The sequence below is a fragment of the Homalodisca vitripennis genome, chromosome 1 (genome assembly GCF_021130785.1).
Source record: "Homalodisca vitripennis isolate AUS2020 chromosome 1, UT_GWSS_2.1, whole genome shotgun sequence".
NCBI classification, from domain to species: domain Eukaryota; kingdom Metazoa; phylum Arthropoda; class Insecta; order Hemiptera; family Cicadellidae; genus Homalodisca; species Homalodisca vitripennis.
Window position 1 is genome coordinate 119,780,998 of NC_060207.1, and position 14,123 is coordinate 119,795,120.

Below are 14,123 nucleotides of genomic sequence, written 5' to 3' on the forward strand. Positions count from 1 at the left end.
AGAAAACAAGGGTATTTTCCATTATTTCACACAAAAATATAAAATAAACACGACACCTCAGAATTAGCAATTTATTTCTTCTAAGCCAATCCTAATACAGGTTAACCACCCATACAAGTTTTTTATATTTTAATGAGTTTTGTTAATTTTTGGTATTCATAACGTGCAGGAGAGATTAGGTTCTATGTCTTAAAATAGACAACGAACTTTAAATACAAAATAATTATAAGCTGGGACTTGTCCATTTGTATTGGTTGTAGAAATTGTAAGAATTGTGTCTTGAAGACTATCTGAACTGGGTTTTGTGAATAACAAAGCATAAGTTCAAATACTCATCGTTCTCGTCTAAGAAAAAGGACTTGACTCATTTGTAAGCATCCACCAAATTACATAGTATTTTTTAGATTTTTCCTCGGACATGCAGTGCACCAGATTTAATTAAAAATATTCAAAGATAGATTAAGAAAATGTGTATGATAATCTGAATTTATCAACTTGTTATTGTAGTTAATTTCTTCGTATAAGATTGTGCATTAAAATGATCAAAAATTATTTTGTCGTTATTTAGCTTAATTTATTAAATAAATATAAGAGCAATAATTTGAATTCTCTTGTACGCGTTATACTTGTAGAAAGTCTTGTTAACACAAGCCCCTCTATTTGAAGGGAAAACTAAGCCTGCAAAACGAACACTTTAAACGGACAAGACTTCAACAGTTACAAAGTAGAAAACATAGATTTTTGTTAAAAATAGAAACCACAATTTTCAACAATACTCGAATAACTTCAAATCTAACAAGATTAATAATATTTCCTCATTCAAGATAGTCACCTCACAGCCCACCGTCACCCACATAACCAACTATTCCGGGGCGTGTTGCAAATTGTGCTTCTTCTCACAACACTTTACAGTACTTAGAATTGGATGGTTTACAAGTATCACTACACTTGTCATTGGTCGAACTCAATGGTTTTGGATTACAAAAGGCACATTAAACAAATTCCATTCTCGGGGTATTCGGGATACACAGTGGAGCATGCACGTGTACATGGACCCGGTTACGTGTAACACTTATTTACTTATTTTCAGAACTTCAATTCAATATGTGCAGCAAAGTAGAAACGTCTACGAATCTAATTGTAAATCAACTATGCCGTACACTACATACAATTTATAAGTATTAGTACATAAACAAACGACTAGCTTTACAGTATAATAAATCTATCTATTGCGATTATAGTAAATATGTTGGACACTACAAATACATTTTCTGTTTCAACACACAAAGTATCGAAATTAGAAGACGTGACGATACATGAAGATTTTAAACATGTACTTTGACAAATAGATAGTTTGCATAGATTGTGAATTTTAGTTCTTAGTTTTTAATATGTTTTTAAACCCAGATGACACCTTAAAAATTACATTTAATTATTACATCAATCCTTAAAACACCAAAATATTATGTTAGAAATATATATACTGACATTATTTATTATGGCTAATAGCTTATAGGTCGCTTTCCCTATTTTTTACTATAATTTATAGATCGTAAGATATACAGTAAATGAATCATTGCAGTTTAGTGGAACGACAAACTAAACACTTCAAATGATTAAATGAAGGAAAAATTAATCTAGAGCAAGAACTTGTAATATTAAAACAATGTGTGTACAGATAGGTGGTAATAAATCAATAATAATAGTTTTACAATGCTTTACATTGAAATAATAACATTTAAACAAGCACAGATTTTCCTGTTGAGCCCTTTAGAACAATACGTTTTCTCGAACATGTTCTCTAACAAACCTAGAAGCGATTATCTAAAGGCACAATGGGTTAGCGTAAATTGGAGTTTCAGGTTGCATTCATGTTTCTATTTATGAAGAAAACCCGTTAATAATGAATTCAACACTTTAAGGTGCAGACGATCTATGAAACAGATTCTGTCACACAATTTAAACATCCCGTGCTTGATATTACAAATACTCTTCCTTCTTAATCAGAACTGTCAATTGTTATAACATCCCGTGCTTGATATTACAGATACGCTTCCTTCTTAATCAGAACTGTCAATTGTTATAACATCCCGCGCTTGATATTACAAATACTCTTCCTTCTTAATCAGGACTGTCAATCGTTATAACATCCCGCGCTTTATATTACAAATACTCTTCCTTTTTTAATCAGAACTGTCAATTGTTATAACATCCCGTGCTTGATATTAAAAATACTCTTCCTTCTTAATCAGAACTGTCAATTGTTATAACATCCCGCGCTTGATATTACAAATACTCTTCCTTCTTAACCAGAACTGTCAATTGTTATAACATCCCGCGCTTGAGACTTCAAACGCCATCCCTTCTTATTCAGAACTGATGAAGAAATGTTGATATGAAGCAACAGCTCCTGACCTACTTTCGGGGGAAATAGCCTATTCTCTAAAATACAGCATAGATTTACAAGTATAGGGCCTCCAGCATACGATAGCATAGATTTACAAGTAGTAGGGCCTCCGCCTCTGCTATGAGCCCTTTGTTCACGAAGTTTGGAATTCTTTTGCGGAGAAGAAATCGATGGCCTTAATTTGGGTGATCTAAGTAATGCCTCAGATTGTGTGCCACACGACATTCTTATCGACAAATTAGTGAACTATGGAGTTCGTGGTGAAATTCTGTCGTCAATCCGTTCTTACTTACAAAGCAAAAAGTAAGTGATGACTGTTAATGGAGCAAATTAGCAGCCGCTACCAGAAAACATGGTGTCCTGCAGATCTCTATTTTCTTGTCATGATAAATGACTGATAAGGATTTTGTTTTTTCAGACGATACTTTATACTTTGTTTTTGTTCATAAGGAAATACACCTCGTTTTGCATAAGCATCTGTTCTGATTTTGTTTCAACCTATGAAAGATTAGATAACGGTAAATAGGCTGTTTAAACGAAGAACACAGGAGATAATTGGTAATCTGAAATACAGGGAACACTATGCTCTTAAGCAGATCTAATTGCTAGATTTGACCTAGGATGGGAAAATAGCATGGAAAGGACGTATTAAAAACGTCTGGTCAAAATTGGCACGGGTCACTTCTTTGTTGCACAGGCTGATACCGGTGCTTTCTAAAGAGTATCTGATATCGGTGTACTAAGCACTATTTTACAACCACATCATATACAACCTGAAAGTCTGGGGCCATGCCTTAGGGTGTGAAGAAATCCTTGGTCCTCCAGAAGAAGGCTCTGCGTATTTGTGACCATTGTAGGCCTACTTTTGTTGAGATAGGTAGTCCTAGAATCTTCCATCAGTACATTTTAAATAGTCTGCTAAAAGTTAAGGCAAATTTAAGACAATTTGTAAAAAGAGAAGACATACACATAAGCAACACCCGCAGAGAGATGTTCCGCAATATAGATGTTCCGCACTGTAGGCTAAGCAAGAGGAAAGATTTATTTCCGGCTCTCGTGATTAGGCTATACAATGCTCTTCAGGGTTGGGGTAAATGAATAAGAGTGTTGCAACTTCAAGCGGAGACTAGTCCTGAATTAAGGAGGATCCATTATACTCCATCACTGAGAAGAGAAGAGTCAATAAAAATGAGTTTTTGCTTAGTTTTGAGGCAGCTAATCCAGCAGTGCTGGCCAAGGGTAAACAAGAAGGTATTTAGGTACTCTCACTTGTATCAAACATCACGCACTTGAGACTAACAAAACTTTTTCTTCTTATTCAGAACTATCACTTGAATCAAACTTTGAAACTATGAACTCTCCCTTGTTCTTAAAACTATTACTTTTGATCAAACTTCTTGAGATGAGGTCTCTCACTCTTTACTCAGACCCATCACTTGTTTCAATCATTCCGCGCAGCTCGGTTTCTTCCCCCTTTTACTCCGTGTGTTATAGCGAATTTATATTGTATATTTATATCCGCTTAAAGCCACTAACGATACTTCTTACTCTTCGACAGTGTAACCTATCGCTATTATAGGAGTATATTGGCGCTTTGACCAATTGGTCCGTCATGCCTAGCATGCCATTATTATATATAGATGCTCTCTCTCAATGTCTTTTGGTGTGTCTCCATCTCTATTTTGCCGATATTATATATTGGAGCTTTTCTTAATCTTTCTTGGTCTTCCGTCTTTAACGTTTTACTATAACCTATCTTATAATATTTTCGACCAGTCTTTGTATTTCGTACTGCCAATTTTATAAGATAACTTTCTATACTAGTCTATCTAAAATTTCTCTGTCTCATTGTGTTGTACTTTTTTACATCGCTTTATCTCTTATCTATTTCGAACAGCATCACACGTAATCTATAAAATGTGCCCTGAAAAACCATATTTCAGCACGTATAAGAAAAAAGTGACAGAACCTCTATCATAGAATCTGTCCTTATAATTTTGCATTCATTCTTGTTAATGAAAAATCATCTCGAAAATCACTCGAGTATACTAAAAGTAAACACAAAATTACTAAGTTCATATAAAGACATATTTTTAATAATGATATGGCTCTTGTACTTTTCTAACCATTATGTATAATCCACTATTAAAGCTCTTATTCAGTTTCAATAATTTGAATCCTATCAAATGAGGATGCAATCGCTATGAAATGTTCTAAAGGGCCGGTAAGACATATTACCTCTACTATTTACATCGATACGTCAGTGAATTGTGTCGCAGTAGCACCAGTTTATTGCATAGACAATCGTTTGGCAGGAGATGAGATATACAAGACGCCCTTGTCGGTCCTCTCCCAGGAACATACAATATTTGTATTTCGTTAGTCATACAGTAACACAACGATTTGTATATTTTTATTAGTTCTTGGCATCAAGCAAAATTAATTAGTTATTAATCATGAGTTGCCTGTCAGCTGCAAGTAAGCAAAGTGGAAAACTGCATAAAATATTGCTTCAGTACCTTGCTTCGTTTCCACATTCTATTTTCACGTATTAGACCCTATAGTTGTAATGAATTATTGATTTCCTACGCAATAGAATTTATTATCGTTAAACATATAAAATCCCGACAGTTCAAGATCTATAAAGTGACGTCTTTATATGCTACGAACCCTGAAATATGGATCTACAATCAAAGTTAAATGAGTAATATAAGTTAGAAGATCATTAAAATGCCAAAACAAAGAAGGTTTTATAAACATCTGAAACGAACACAAATTAATATGGCTTGATTAAGGTCATGTGTGAAACTCATTGTGTGCGGTGTTGTGTGTTTGTTCTTAACTCGTGTGTTCGTTTCGCGTGTTTGCAACAAACCTTGTCTAGGTTATGGCACCTCAATTATGCACGTCAAAAACTAAACTTTGATTAGTTTCTCTGGCCCTAATTGCAGTACTATATTTAGGGTATTTATATTTAGATTGAAAATAAATTTAGGACTAAAAAAATAATTTCAACTCCTTTAAACCTGTTGTAGTTAAAGTTAAAGAAATAAAGATATGTTTCTTCTCCAACAAAATTTTGTATATACCGATGCTATAAATTCAATTTTGTAATTAATATATACGTATCTAACAACAGTAAAAATGATTAATTCAGTTTTTGAAGTTTACATAATTATTTTAGTACATCAAAATCTTGAAACGTGTATTGTTGTATTTCTTTAGCATTGCAGAGCTATACCTAAAGAACGTGCAAGTTCTCGCAAGACTTGGACTTGGAATCTCTCGCCCAAACTTTGCTGAGGAGGCCCTTGACCTTCAGACTGGCTGATGTACGCTGACCTCGGTACTTGCGAAAGCCCGGTCCCACGCCCATGGGAGATCGACTGCGCCGCCTCGATCCGTACTGCTGCCCACCGTCCGCCGGGTTGTCCAACTTCAGTCTGATCTGGGTGAGTATTCCCACCAACAACTCGTCCACGTTGTGGTTGATACCCACCGAGGTCTCGATGAACTTGCAGTCGTAGGCGGTGGCCATCAATTTCCCATCTGCAACAACAGTACAGGTTAAACACCTGCAATATCGACCGAGTCTGACTACAATCGCGTCCATCTGAGCTAGCGTGAAATGTGGTGTTGCCATGTTGCGGTTGATACCTAACAAGGTCTCGATTTACTTGTAGTCATATGCGGTGGCCATCAATTTCCCATCTGCAACAACAGTACAGGTTAAACACCCGCAATATCGACCGAGTCTGACTACAATCGCGTCCATCTCAGCTAGCGTGAAATGTGGTGTTGCCATGTTGCAGTTGATACCTAACAAGGTCTCGATTTACTTGTAGTCATAGGCGGTGGCCATCAATTTCCCATCTGCAACAACAGTACAGGTTAAACACCTGCGATATCGACCGAGTCTGACTACAATCGCGTCCATCTCAGCTAGCGTGAAATGTGGTGTTGCCATGTTGCAGTTGATACCTAACAAGGTCTCGATTTACTTGTAGTCATAGGCGGTGGCCATGAATTTCCCATCTGCAACAACAGTACAGGTTAAAACACCTGCAATATCGACCGAGTCTGACTACAATCGCGTCCATCTCAGCTAGCGTGAAATGTGGTGTTGCCATGTTGCAGTTGATACCTAACAAGGTCTCGATTTACTTGTAGTCATAGGCGGTGGCCATCAATTTCCCATCTGCAACAACAGTACAGGTTAAACACCTGCAATATCGACCGAGTCTGACTACAATCGCGTCCATCTCAGCTAGCGTGAAATGTGGTGTTGCCATGTTGCGGTTGATACCCAACAAGGTCTCGATTTACTTGTAGTCATAGGCGGTGGCCATCAATTTCCCATCTGCAACAACAGTACAGGTTAAACACCTGCGACATCGACCGAGTCTGACTACAATCGCGTCCATCTCAGCTAGCGTGAAATGTGGTGTTGCCATGTTGCGGTTGATAACCCAACAAGGTCTCGATTTACTTGTAGTCATAGGCGGTGGCCATCAATTTCCCATCTGCAACAAACAGCACAGGTTAAACACCTGCGATATCGATCTATTCTGACATAGTCACATCCATCTCAGTTAGCGTAAATTATTGCGGTGTTGCCCATTTCGGTATGTTCTCTTCCATGTGAGTGACGAATGTTACCATTATGTTATATGGTTATATTTAAATCAAAGGACCATCTGAATTGATAGTAATAATTAATATGTGTCTTTTTTACTTCAAGATCAAATAATACTCGTACCTTATTGGGTTACAGTAAGCTAATTAGTTTATCAATAACTTATTTTATGTAAAGAGACAATGAAGGGACACAAAATCTTTAATTTTTAATTCAAATTTTACTAACGATATTCAGTTAATTTGTTGCCAATTCTATTAGGAAAGACACCTCTAGAGCTAAGGTCAAAGTCAAATGTCAATTATAATGAATGTGATAACACGAAATACGATATTCCCCTCCCCCACCTACCTCTCACTATTATTGTTTATCATCCTCTCGTGGTTCAGATGTAATGCAACATATACATTAATAAAGAATTATAGTAGTAATAAAAAACTAATATTTTACCATCATATCAGACAGATAAAGAAACAATTACTGCAATATTTTACAATAGTTTTATAATTGTTCTTATACTGAAGTCTAAAATATATCTATTAAATAGTCTCACATTACCACTTTATGGAAACAATGAATGTATGTGTGAATTTAGGGCAACGTGACTGTTATAATAAATTGTATACCATTTATAGCAAACAAATTAATTGTGATTGCGTGTTATACAGGGTGTCCCAGATTACCACTATTTAAATAAGGATAACGGTACTAGCTACAGCTAAGAAATGAATTGTAGAGCTAGTTTTGATTGTTTCAGTGTTTCTTAAATATAGGGTCATGAGCTCAAACCTCGATAGTTACATAGATCGAGTGATACAATATTTTTATAAAACTTTCGGTTTTCTTTCGGTTCAACAGATGACATAATTTGTTTTACGTTTTTATCTTGATCCTGTTAAAGATGGCGATAAAAATATCTAAAAATACGATGTTTTATTTTATCTTTCCCCAAATATAGCACATTCACCCGGCAAGTGACAGTTCCGGGTTCGAGTCCCAGCGGAGCAAGTACTTTTTATGATCAAATGTTTATTGAAAAAATTAAATTTGGCTATTGCCACTTATACAAATTTAATAAATGTATCTCGTATATACATTTTGTGACACACACACACACACACACACACACACACACACACACACACACACACACACACACACACACACACACAGTACTTTCTGTGATTCAATGTTTATTGAAATTATATATATATATATATATATATATATATATATATATATATATATATAATATATATATATATATATATATCTCAACCAGTACGTACAGTATAATACAGTATTTTTTAAGTCTCAAAATAATGGCTAATAACCAATTTCGCAAGGGTTAGAAGAAGTAATTACGCCTTTAATTATAAATAAATTTAGAACTCTTAACTTTAAGTACGTCACTCTTTCAGAGACATACAAGAAATGCTGTATAAGAATTGTTTACTGCCATTATTTTTATAATAATGATAAGTTAAATTGTTAAGAGTTAAGAAAGCTTAAATTTTAAACAGAGTACTATGTTTTCTCCATAAGTTTGGTTATAACATTCCATTTAAACACACAAAATATTTTCTTTTACTTAAATAGGTACATGGTTTTATACTACACAAATAGTAGGAAATGATTTCTGAGGTAATATAGGTGTATAGTTTAATGTAGAAGACGTTTTAAGTGGGGTGTTTACCGGGTTACAGGTCACCAGGACCCGGCTAAATCAGGGAACTTCTTTAGAAAGATAAAATATAAGGAATCCATCTTTTGTGAGCGCCCACTAAAAACTTTGTGATCGACTTTGTTATTTTAAGAGTCTATTGTACTAGCAGCCATATTGGTTATTCTCCCATAAGAGTAATGCTATATTTCGGAAAATTTGCTCCTTTATGTTTTAAGTTTACTTATACGTATCTTAGCCTCTTCATATCTATTTATTTAGTTTGATAACCAGTAAGGGTGTTTATTTTTTAAAGTGTATAATTTTTGAATATTTAAACTTTAAAGTATAACAAAATCTTTCTACATAACCTGTAAATTTACCGAGAAAACTAAAAAAATCAGCGTTCGGATGAGTATTCATTCTTTATACTCGTATCTTTAAAATGATATATCTCCAATAAATTCTCTAAGATATGTGTAATCGCTAAAAAAACTTTGGTGAAGCCAAATGATAGTACCTTGCGTAGAGACGACTCTGCTGCGAACCAAGTCAGTCTTATTGGCAACGAGGATGACGGCTTTTGAGCGGATGGCGTCGGTCTTCCACAGAAACTGCAATGATTGCTCAGCTTGTTGGAAACTGCTGCGGTCAGAAGTGGAGTACACCACGCAGAATGCGTGGGGAGAGGAGTACGTCGACAGACAGTCTTCTGGCTGAAACAGTGAATAACAACGGAGAAATTATTTAGATACAAATATCATTCGTTCTCACAAGGGAGGACACTCACAAAGAAATTTACAACTATTAATAAACTACTACTAGTTAACGTCTCACTAAGTGTTGCGTAACAGGCTTCGCCAAGGCTGATGGCGAAATTCCAAATCTATATAGCTCATTTCAATCTCTAGATTTCGTGCGGACAGAGAAACAGACAATAATCACGCGGAAAAGAAATGTTTACATACTCACGGCAGACAAGAAAAATTGTGTTAACCTACTGAGTAATAGGCATCAATAACACTCAGCCTAATTCCGTAGTTGGACATGCACCATCATAGAACTTCATTCGTATATCTTAAAATTTAAATTGTCCAAATTAAATATTTTTTAGATATCTTGTCACATGAAACATTCACATTTTTGTTTTATAGCAGTGTTAAAATATCAGTTATGGTAAGCTAGCGAGTGTACTACAACTTAAGAGTGCACTGAAGTCAAATATTGTCACCGAATTTCAACATTGGCTCCAGTCTATTACTCTTACTCTATTCATAGAATAAGTATTCTAATAATTTATTATTTTTATTCATAAAAGTGCTACTTGTTAAAACCTCATATGACTTTACACAGTTTATTTAAACATTTATTTCTTCAACTATGTTTGTTTTATTCATGGTTTCCAATCAAACACGTAAAAATATTCGCTCAGCCAAACGCCAAGGAGAGACATGCACATCACAGAACGCAATGTTCTTAATATATAAATTAAGTTTCATACAACATTTAAAGTCAGACAAACAGGTAGGCACACAGAGAGAAAGGAATTATATTTTTTCCGGTTTACGAATGATGGGATTCGCTAAGGCTTAGCCAATAAATTAAGTCATGTACATTGTTTGTTCTACGTAGTAAAACATTATTTTTTTCGAGATTCTATGTAGTTAATTATAAGAGAGTACTCACAGTTTTGTTAATTCAACTTTTGTTAAGCAAAGTAACTTTTGTAATCTTAGCTTAGTCATTTAATAAATAATTGTTCATCAAAGGTCCTTTAAATTAAAAAACAAACTTTTATAAGTAATTGAACTATAAAATTAGCCAGGCGAAAAGTTAACGACAGTAAAAAGTTAAATGATTTTAAATAGGATATTTTAAGTTCTCAAACAAAAAGTATTAAAAATAAAGAATGAATAAGTGTTCTAATAATTGTCTTTTTACTTGTGCAAGACGGGGTAACTGATAAAATATAGAAAATTGGAGTCAAATCGAAACGAAACGCCCGTTCTATGAATTAAGTCATCGACCAATAAAGGATTGTTTGGTTACAGTTTGTTTTTGACGAAGTAAGGTTTACAATTGGATGATAAGAAAGTACATATGCTAGGTGGTCTATTAGTTACAGAGGTAGCAAATTATTGTGATAAACAGTTACTTCGACTGGTTTCGTCTCTAAACAATTTCAGACCATACAAATGTAATAAAAAAAATAACAATATTAAATCACTTTCTCAACTTGAAAAAACATTTTATTTTTTTCTGAGTGTGAAATTATTGGTCAGTTTGGGCCAATCTCTCACTTGAATGAATATTTTAGTTATTTGAGTCAGCTCCGTCTCCAGTAGGAAAAACAATACAATTTACAGAGTTACACGTGATTTTCACCTTAACTTCATTAAAAAAACTATTTGAAGTTTTCAAAGTATAAATGGAATAAGAAATTAAAAGCTTAAAAGACTCCTATTCTACTAAAAACGTCGATGAATAATCGTGAAAAATGATTAAAAATAATAGTGAACTAAAACGAAAGATCACAGTAAACATCAAATAATGAATAGCTTTACACCAAGGAAAATGCTTTCATGTACAAAGTAAGAGAGGAGCTTTCAACTAGGTTAAACCGGTAGTTTTTTGTTTCCCCGGGAGCCGCCGATAATCCTTACCCCAATTAGTGATAGCAGCTGTTTAGACGCTCAAAAGCCAATGTTTTGTGTAACCGTGTTTTGTAATTGTTTATATCCTTAAACATATTATGGTTAATTCTCCTCTTCCTTTACAAAATCTACTACAATAGATTCAAGACAGTGGTAATAAGGACAGGGTAGTATAGACGTCTTCTATTATATATTGTTATTAATTATTTGGGAATTATACTGTTGGTAACGTTTTATATTCGTAAGAATTCAGCATAGAAGTGAACAATTCTTCTTGGAAGAAATACGAAGTGGTCGTACGATTAAATAGGGGAACAACATTGATCCGAACTTCATCCAATCGGATGATTGAATGACCCGAATTTAAGGCACTCCTGATTACAACAAACAAGGTTTTGGTAATTGGAATAAAGAAACTAATATGTATATTTACTTCAGAACAGAACAAATAACGTGGTAACTCTGATATTCTTTATGTTTTACACGCTGAAGGATTGGCTGTCTCGAATAACCACAGAAGCAGTTTTCTGACGGCTAGATGTTAGGCCTGAAGTAACTAAGAACTCTCCACTTTGTGAAGAAAATGATTGTGTTCGATATAAACACGGTTTATAACTGGTCTCAATATCTTATTTTTGAGACGGACCTTTCTAAGTGAACTGGTGATGACAATAGTTGCTGCTTTATCAAGATACAGACCACTTAAAACAGCCGCAATACCACAAATTTCATTGTATATTTTATGGAATTGTGACGCACAGTGGGACCAAATACTTATTTAGCAGGCAAAAACCTCAAAATTCTGGTTTTTATATTTGTGATTTTACTTGTCGTTTCGTGTAAAGAATAACACGTGGGCTTAAAATACGATGTAAAAATATCTGTGCGCGCATATCCATTTGAGAGAAATACGGAGAGAATGTTTTTCACTTAACTCTTACAGATAATAAATTAAAGTGTAAATTTAGTAGCAATGTTATTTATAATATCAATAAGCTGTTCTGTATTGACATTTTTACCATAATGATTGACTCTTAAACACTTGTTTAAATATATATTATTGGGGAATTACATATATGCTTTACAGCATTATAGGGAGATTGTTTCAGACCTTTTGAGAGTCTGAAACATTATCATGGGAGAAAATATATATTAATATAAGACATTATAACAAAACAAAACCAGAATATAAGGTGAAGGGTGGTATGTTAACTTGGTATTCCATAAGACAGCTCGACCCACTAGGCACCGCACTGTACACTGTAACTCATTACAATGTTACCATGCGACGGAGTCAAGCCTGCGCGTGTACAGCGATGTGTATGGTTAAAACCTGCAAGTATTTTACAAAATATTTAGAAAGTAGGTAGAATACTATACCATATTCAACTGCTTCAAACTATAAATATAACATGGTGTGAGCCTTTCCTTATTTTTTAATTTCCTTTGTTTTCATTCGGATGACTGGGCAATGCACGTACAATGAACTACAGCAGCTTTAGAAACGAAGTGGCAGATTAATGGAGAATATTTACTTAAGTTGAGTTTCTGGGTTCAGGCTTATGGAAAGAAGGTGAGAAATACGTTTCAGAAACGCAAGAAGAGTACTTAACAGTTCCTGGAGATGGAAGAGACTTGGCTTAATGGAACGATTAATTTCATGAGTAAAGAAGAGCAGCGAAGTGAAAAGAAAGGCAACATTAAATTTGTTTATCGTACAGTATTTTATTTGCACATGTGTAAGTAACAATAAAAAGTGTATAAAGATTAATTTTTGTGTCAAAAAACATTATATACTTACAATTTAACGAGCAAAAATGAAATAATTTCAATACTAATAACGAAGTTGAGTTGTTTTATAAATATTAAGTCTTTATTGAGAGTGACTTATTGCTGTAAACATTGATTTCTTGAGTTAAACATTGCTACTTAATCTGTAGTATTTACAGTTTTGGGGAAACACAATTATTTCCATATTATTATTATATTGTACCAAAATAATGATACAAGATAATGATACCGATTTCGTTTTAAAATACTCAACTACAATTTTGATTTCAATTGGAGTTTATTTTGATGTTTAAAATCTTGGTATTGCAAGTTTTTATCATCAGTCCGAAAAAATCCGAAAACTTGCAGTCCACGTAGCTCCTGAACCATTAGAGATATAGAAAAACTCTAAAATGCAAAAATGTCTTATTTTGTAGTGTAGAATATAAAAACAACATAAAATACAGGGTGTTCCATAAAATATTTTAAAGTTGGCCGCCATATTGGCAAAAATTACGAAAACTTCCAGTCCACGTAGCTCCTGAACCATTAGAGATATTGAAAAACTCTCAAAAGCAAAAATGTATTATTTTGTTGAGTAAAATCTAAAAACAACATAAAACACAGGGTGTTCCATAAGAGATTTTAAAGTTGACCGCCATATTGGAAAATGGCGGCCATCTTCAAAAAATTTGAAAGTGTATCCCTGAGTGAAACTTAAAATTGAGCAAGTTCCAAATTTAAAGTGTGGTGCTAAGTCGTGTAATTAAAAAGTTAGCTATTGGATCACTTTAAAAAACTCACCCTGTATAAGATAAGGCATAACATTTAATTACACTTAATCTTGGTAATTGTTAAACTATTAACTTAACTGTTAATAGCTCTGAAACTATCAGCGAAAACGGTTTAAACATGTTTTTACATCATTTATATTTATTGGAGTTAGTTGTGTGTCATTAAATTATTATTTTCACAAAAAACTTAAATACCAAG

At 34.0% G+C, this 14,123-nt stretch overlaps 1 protein-coding gene across 1 annotated transcript in view; it reads right to left on the reverse strand.

Moving 5' to 3' along the window:
• Nucleotides 1-2,498: 2,498 nt before the first annotated feature.
• Nucleotides 2,499-14,123, reverse strand: part of LOC124352861 — a 43,616-nt gene continuing 31,991 nt past the window's right edge. The window contains exons 7-8 of the mRNA XM_046802578.1: nt 9,227-9,422; nt 2,499-5,956 (exon numbers count right to left, since the gene is read on the reverse strand). Of these exons, the coding sequence (XP_046658534.1) occupies nt 5,649-5,956; nt 9,227-9,422 (504 nt within the window). The 3' untranslated portion in view covers nt 2,499-5,648. The remainder of the gene's footprint in view (nt 5,957-9,226; nt 9,423-14,123) is intronic.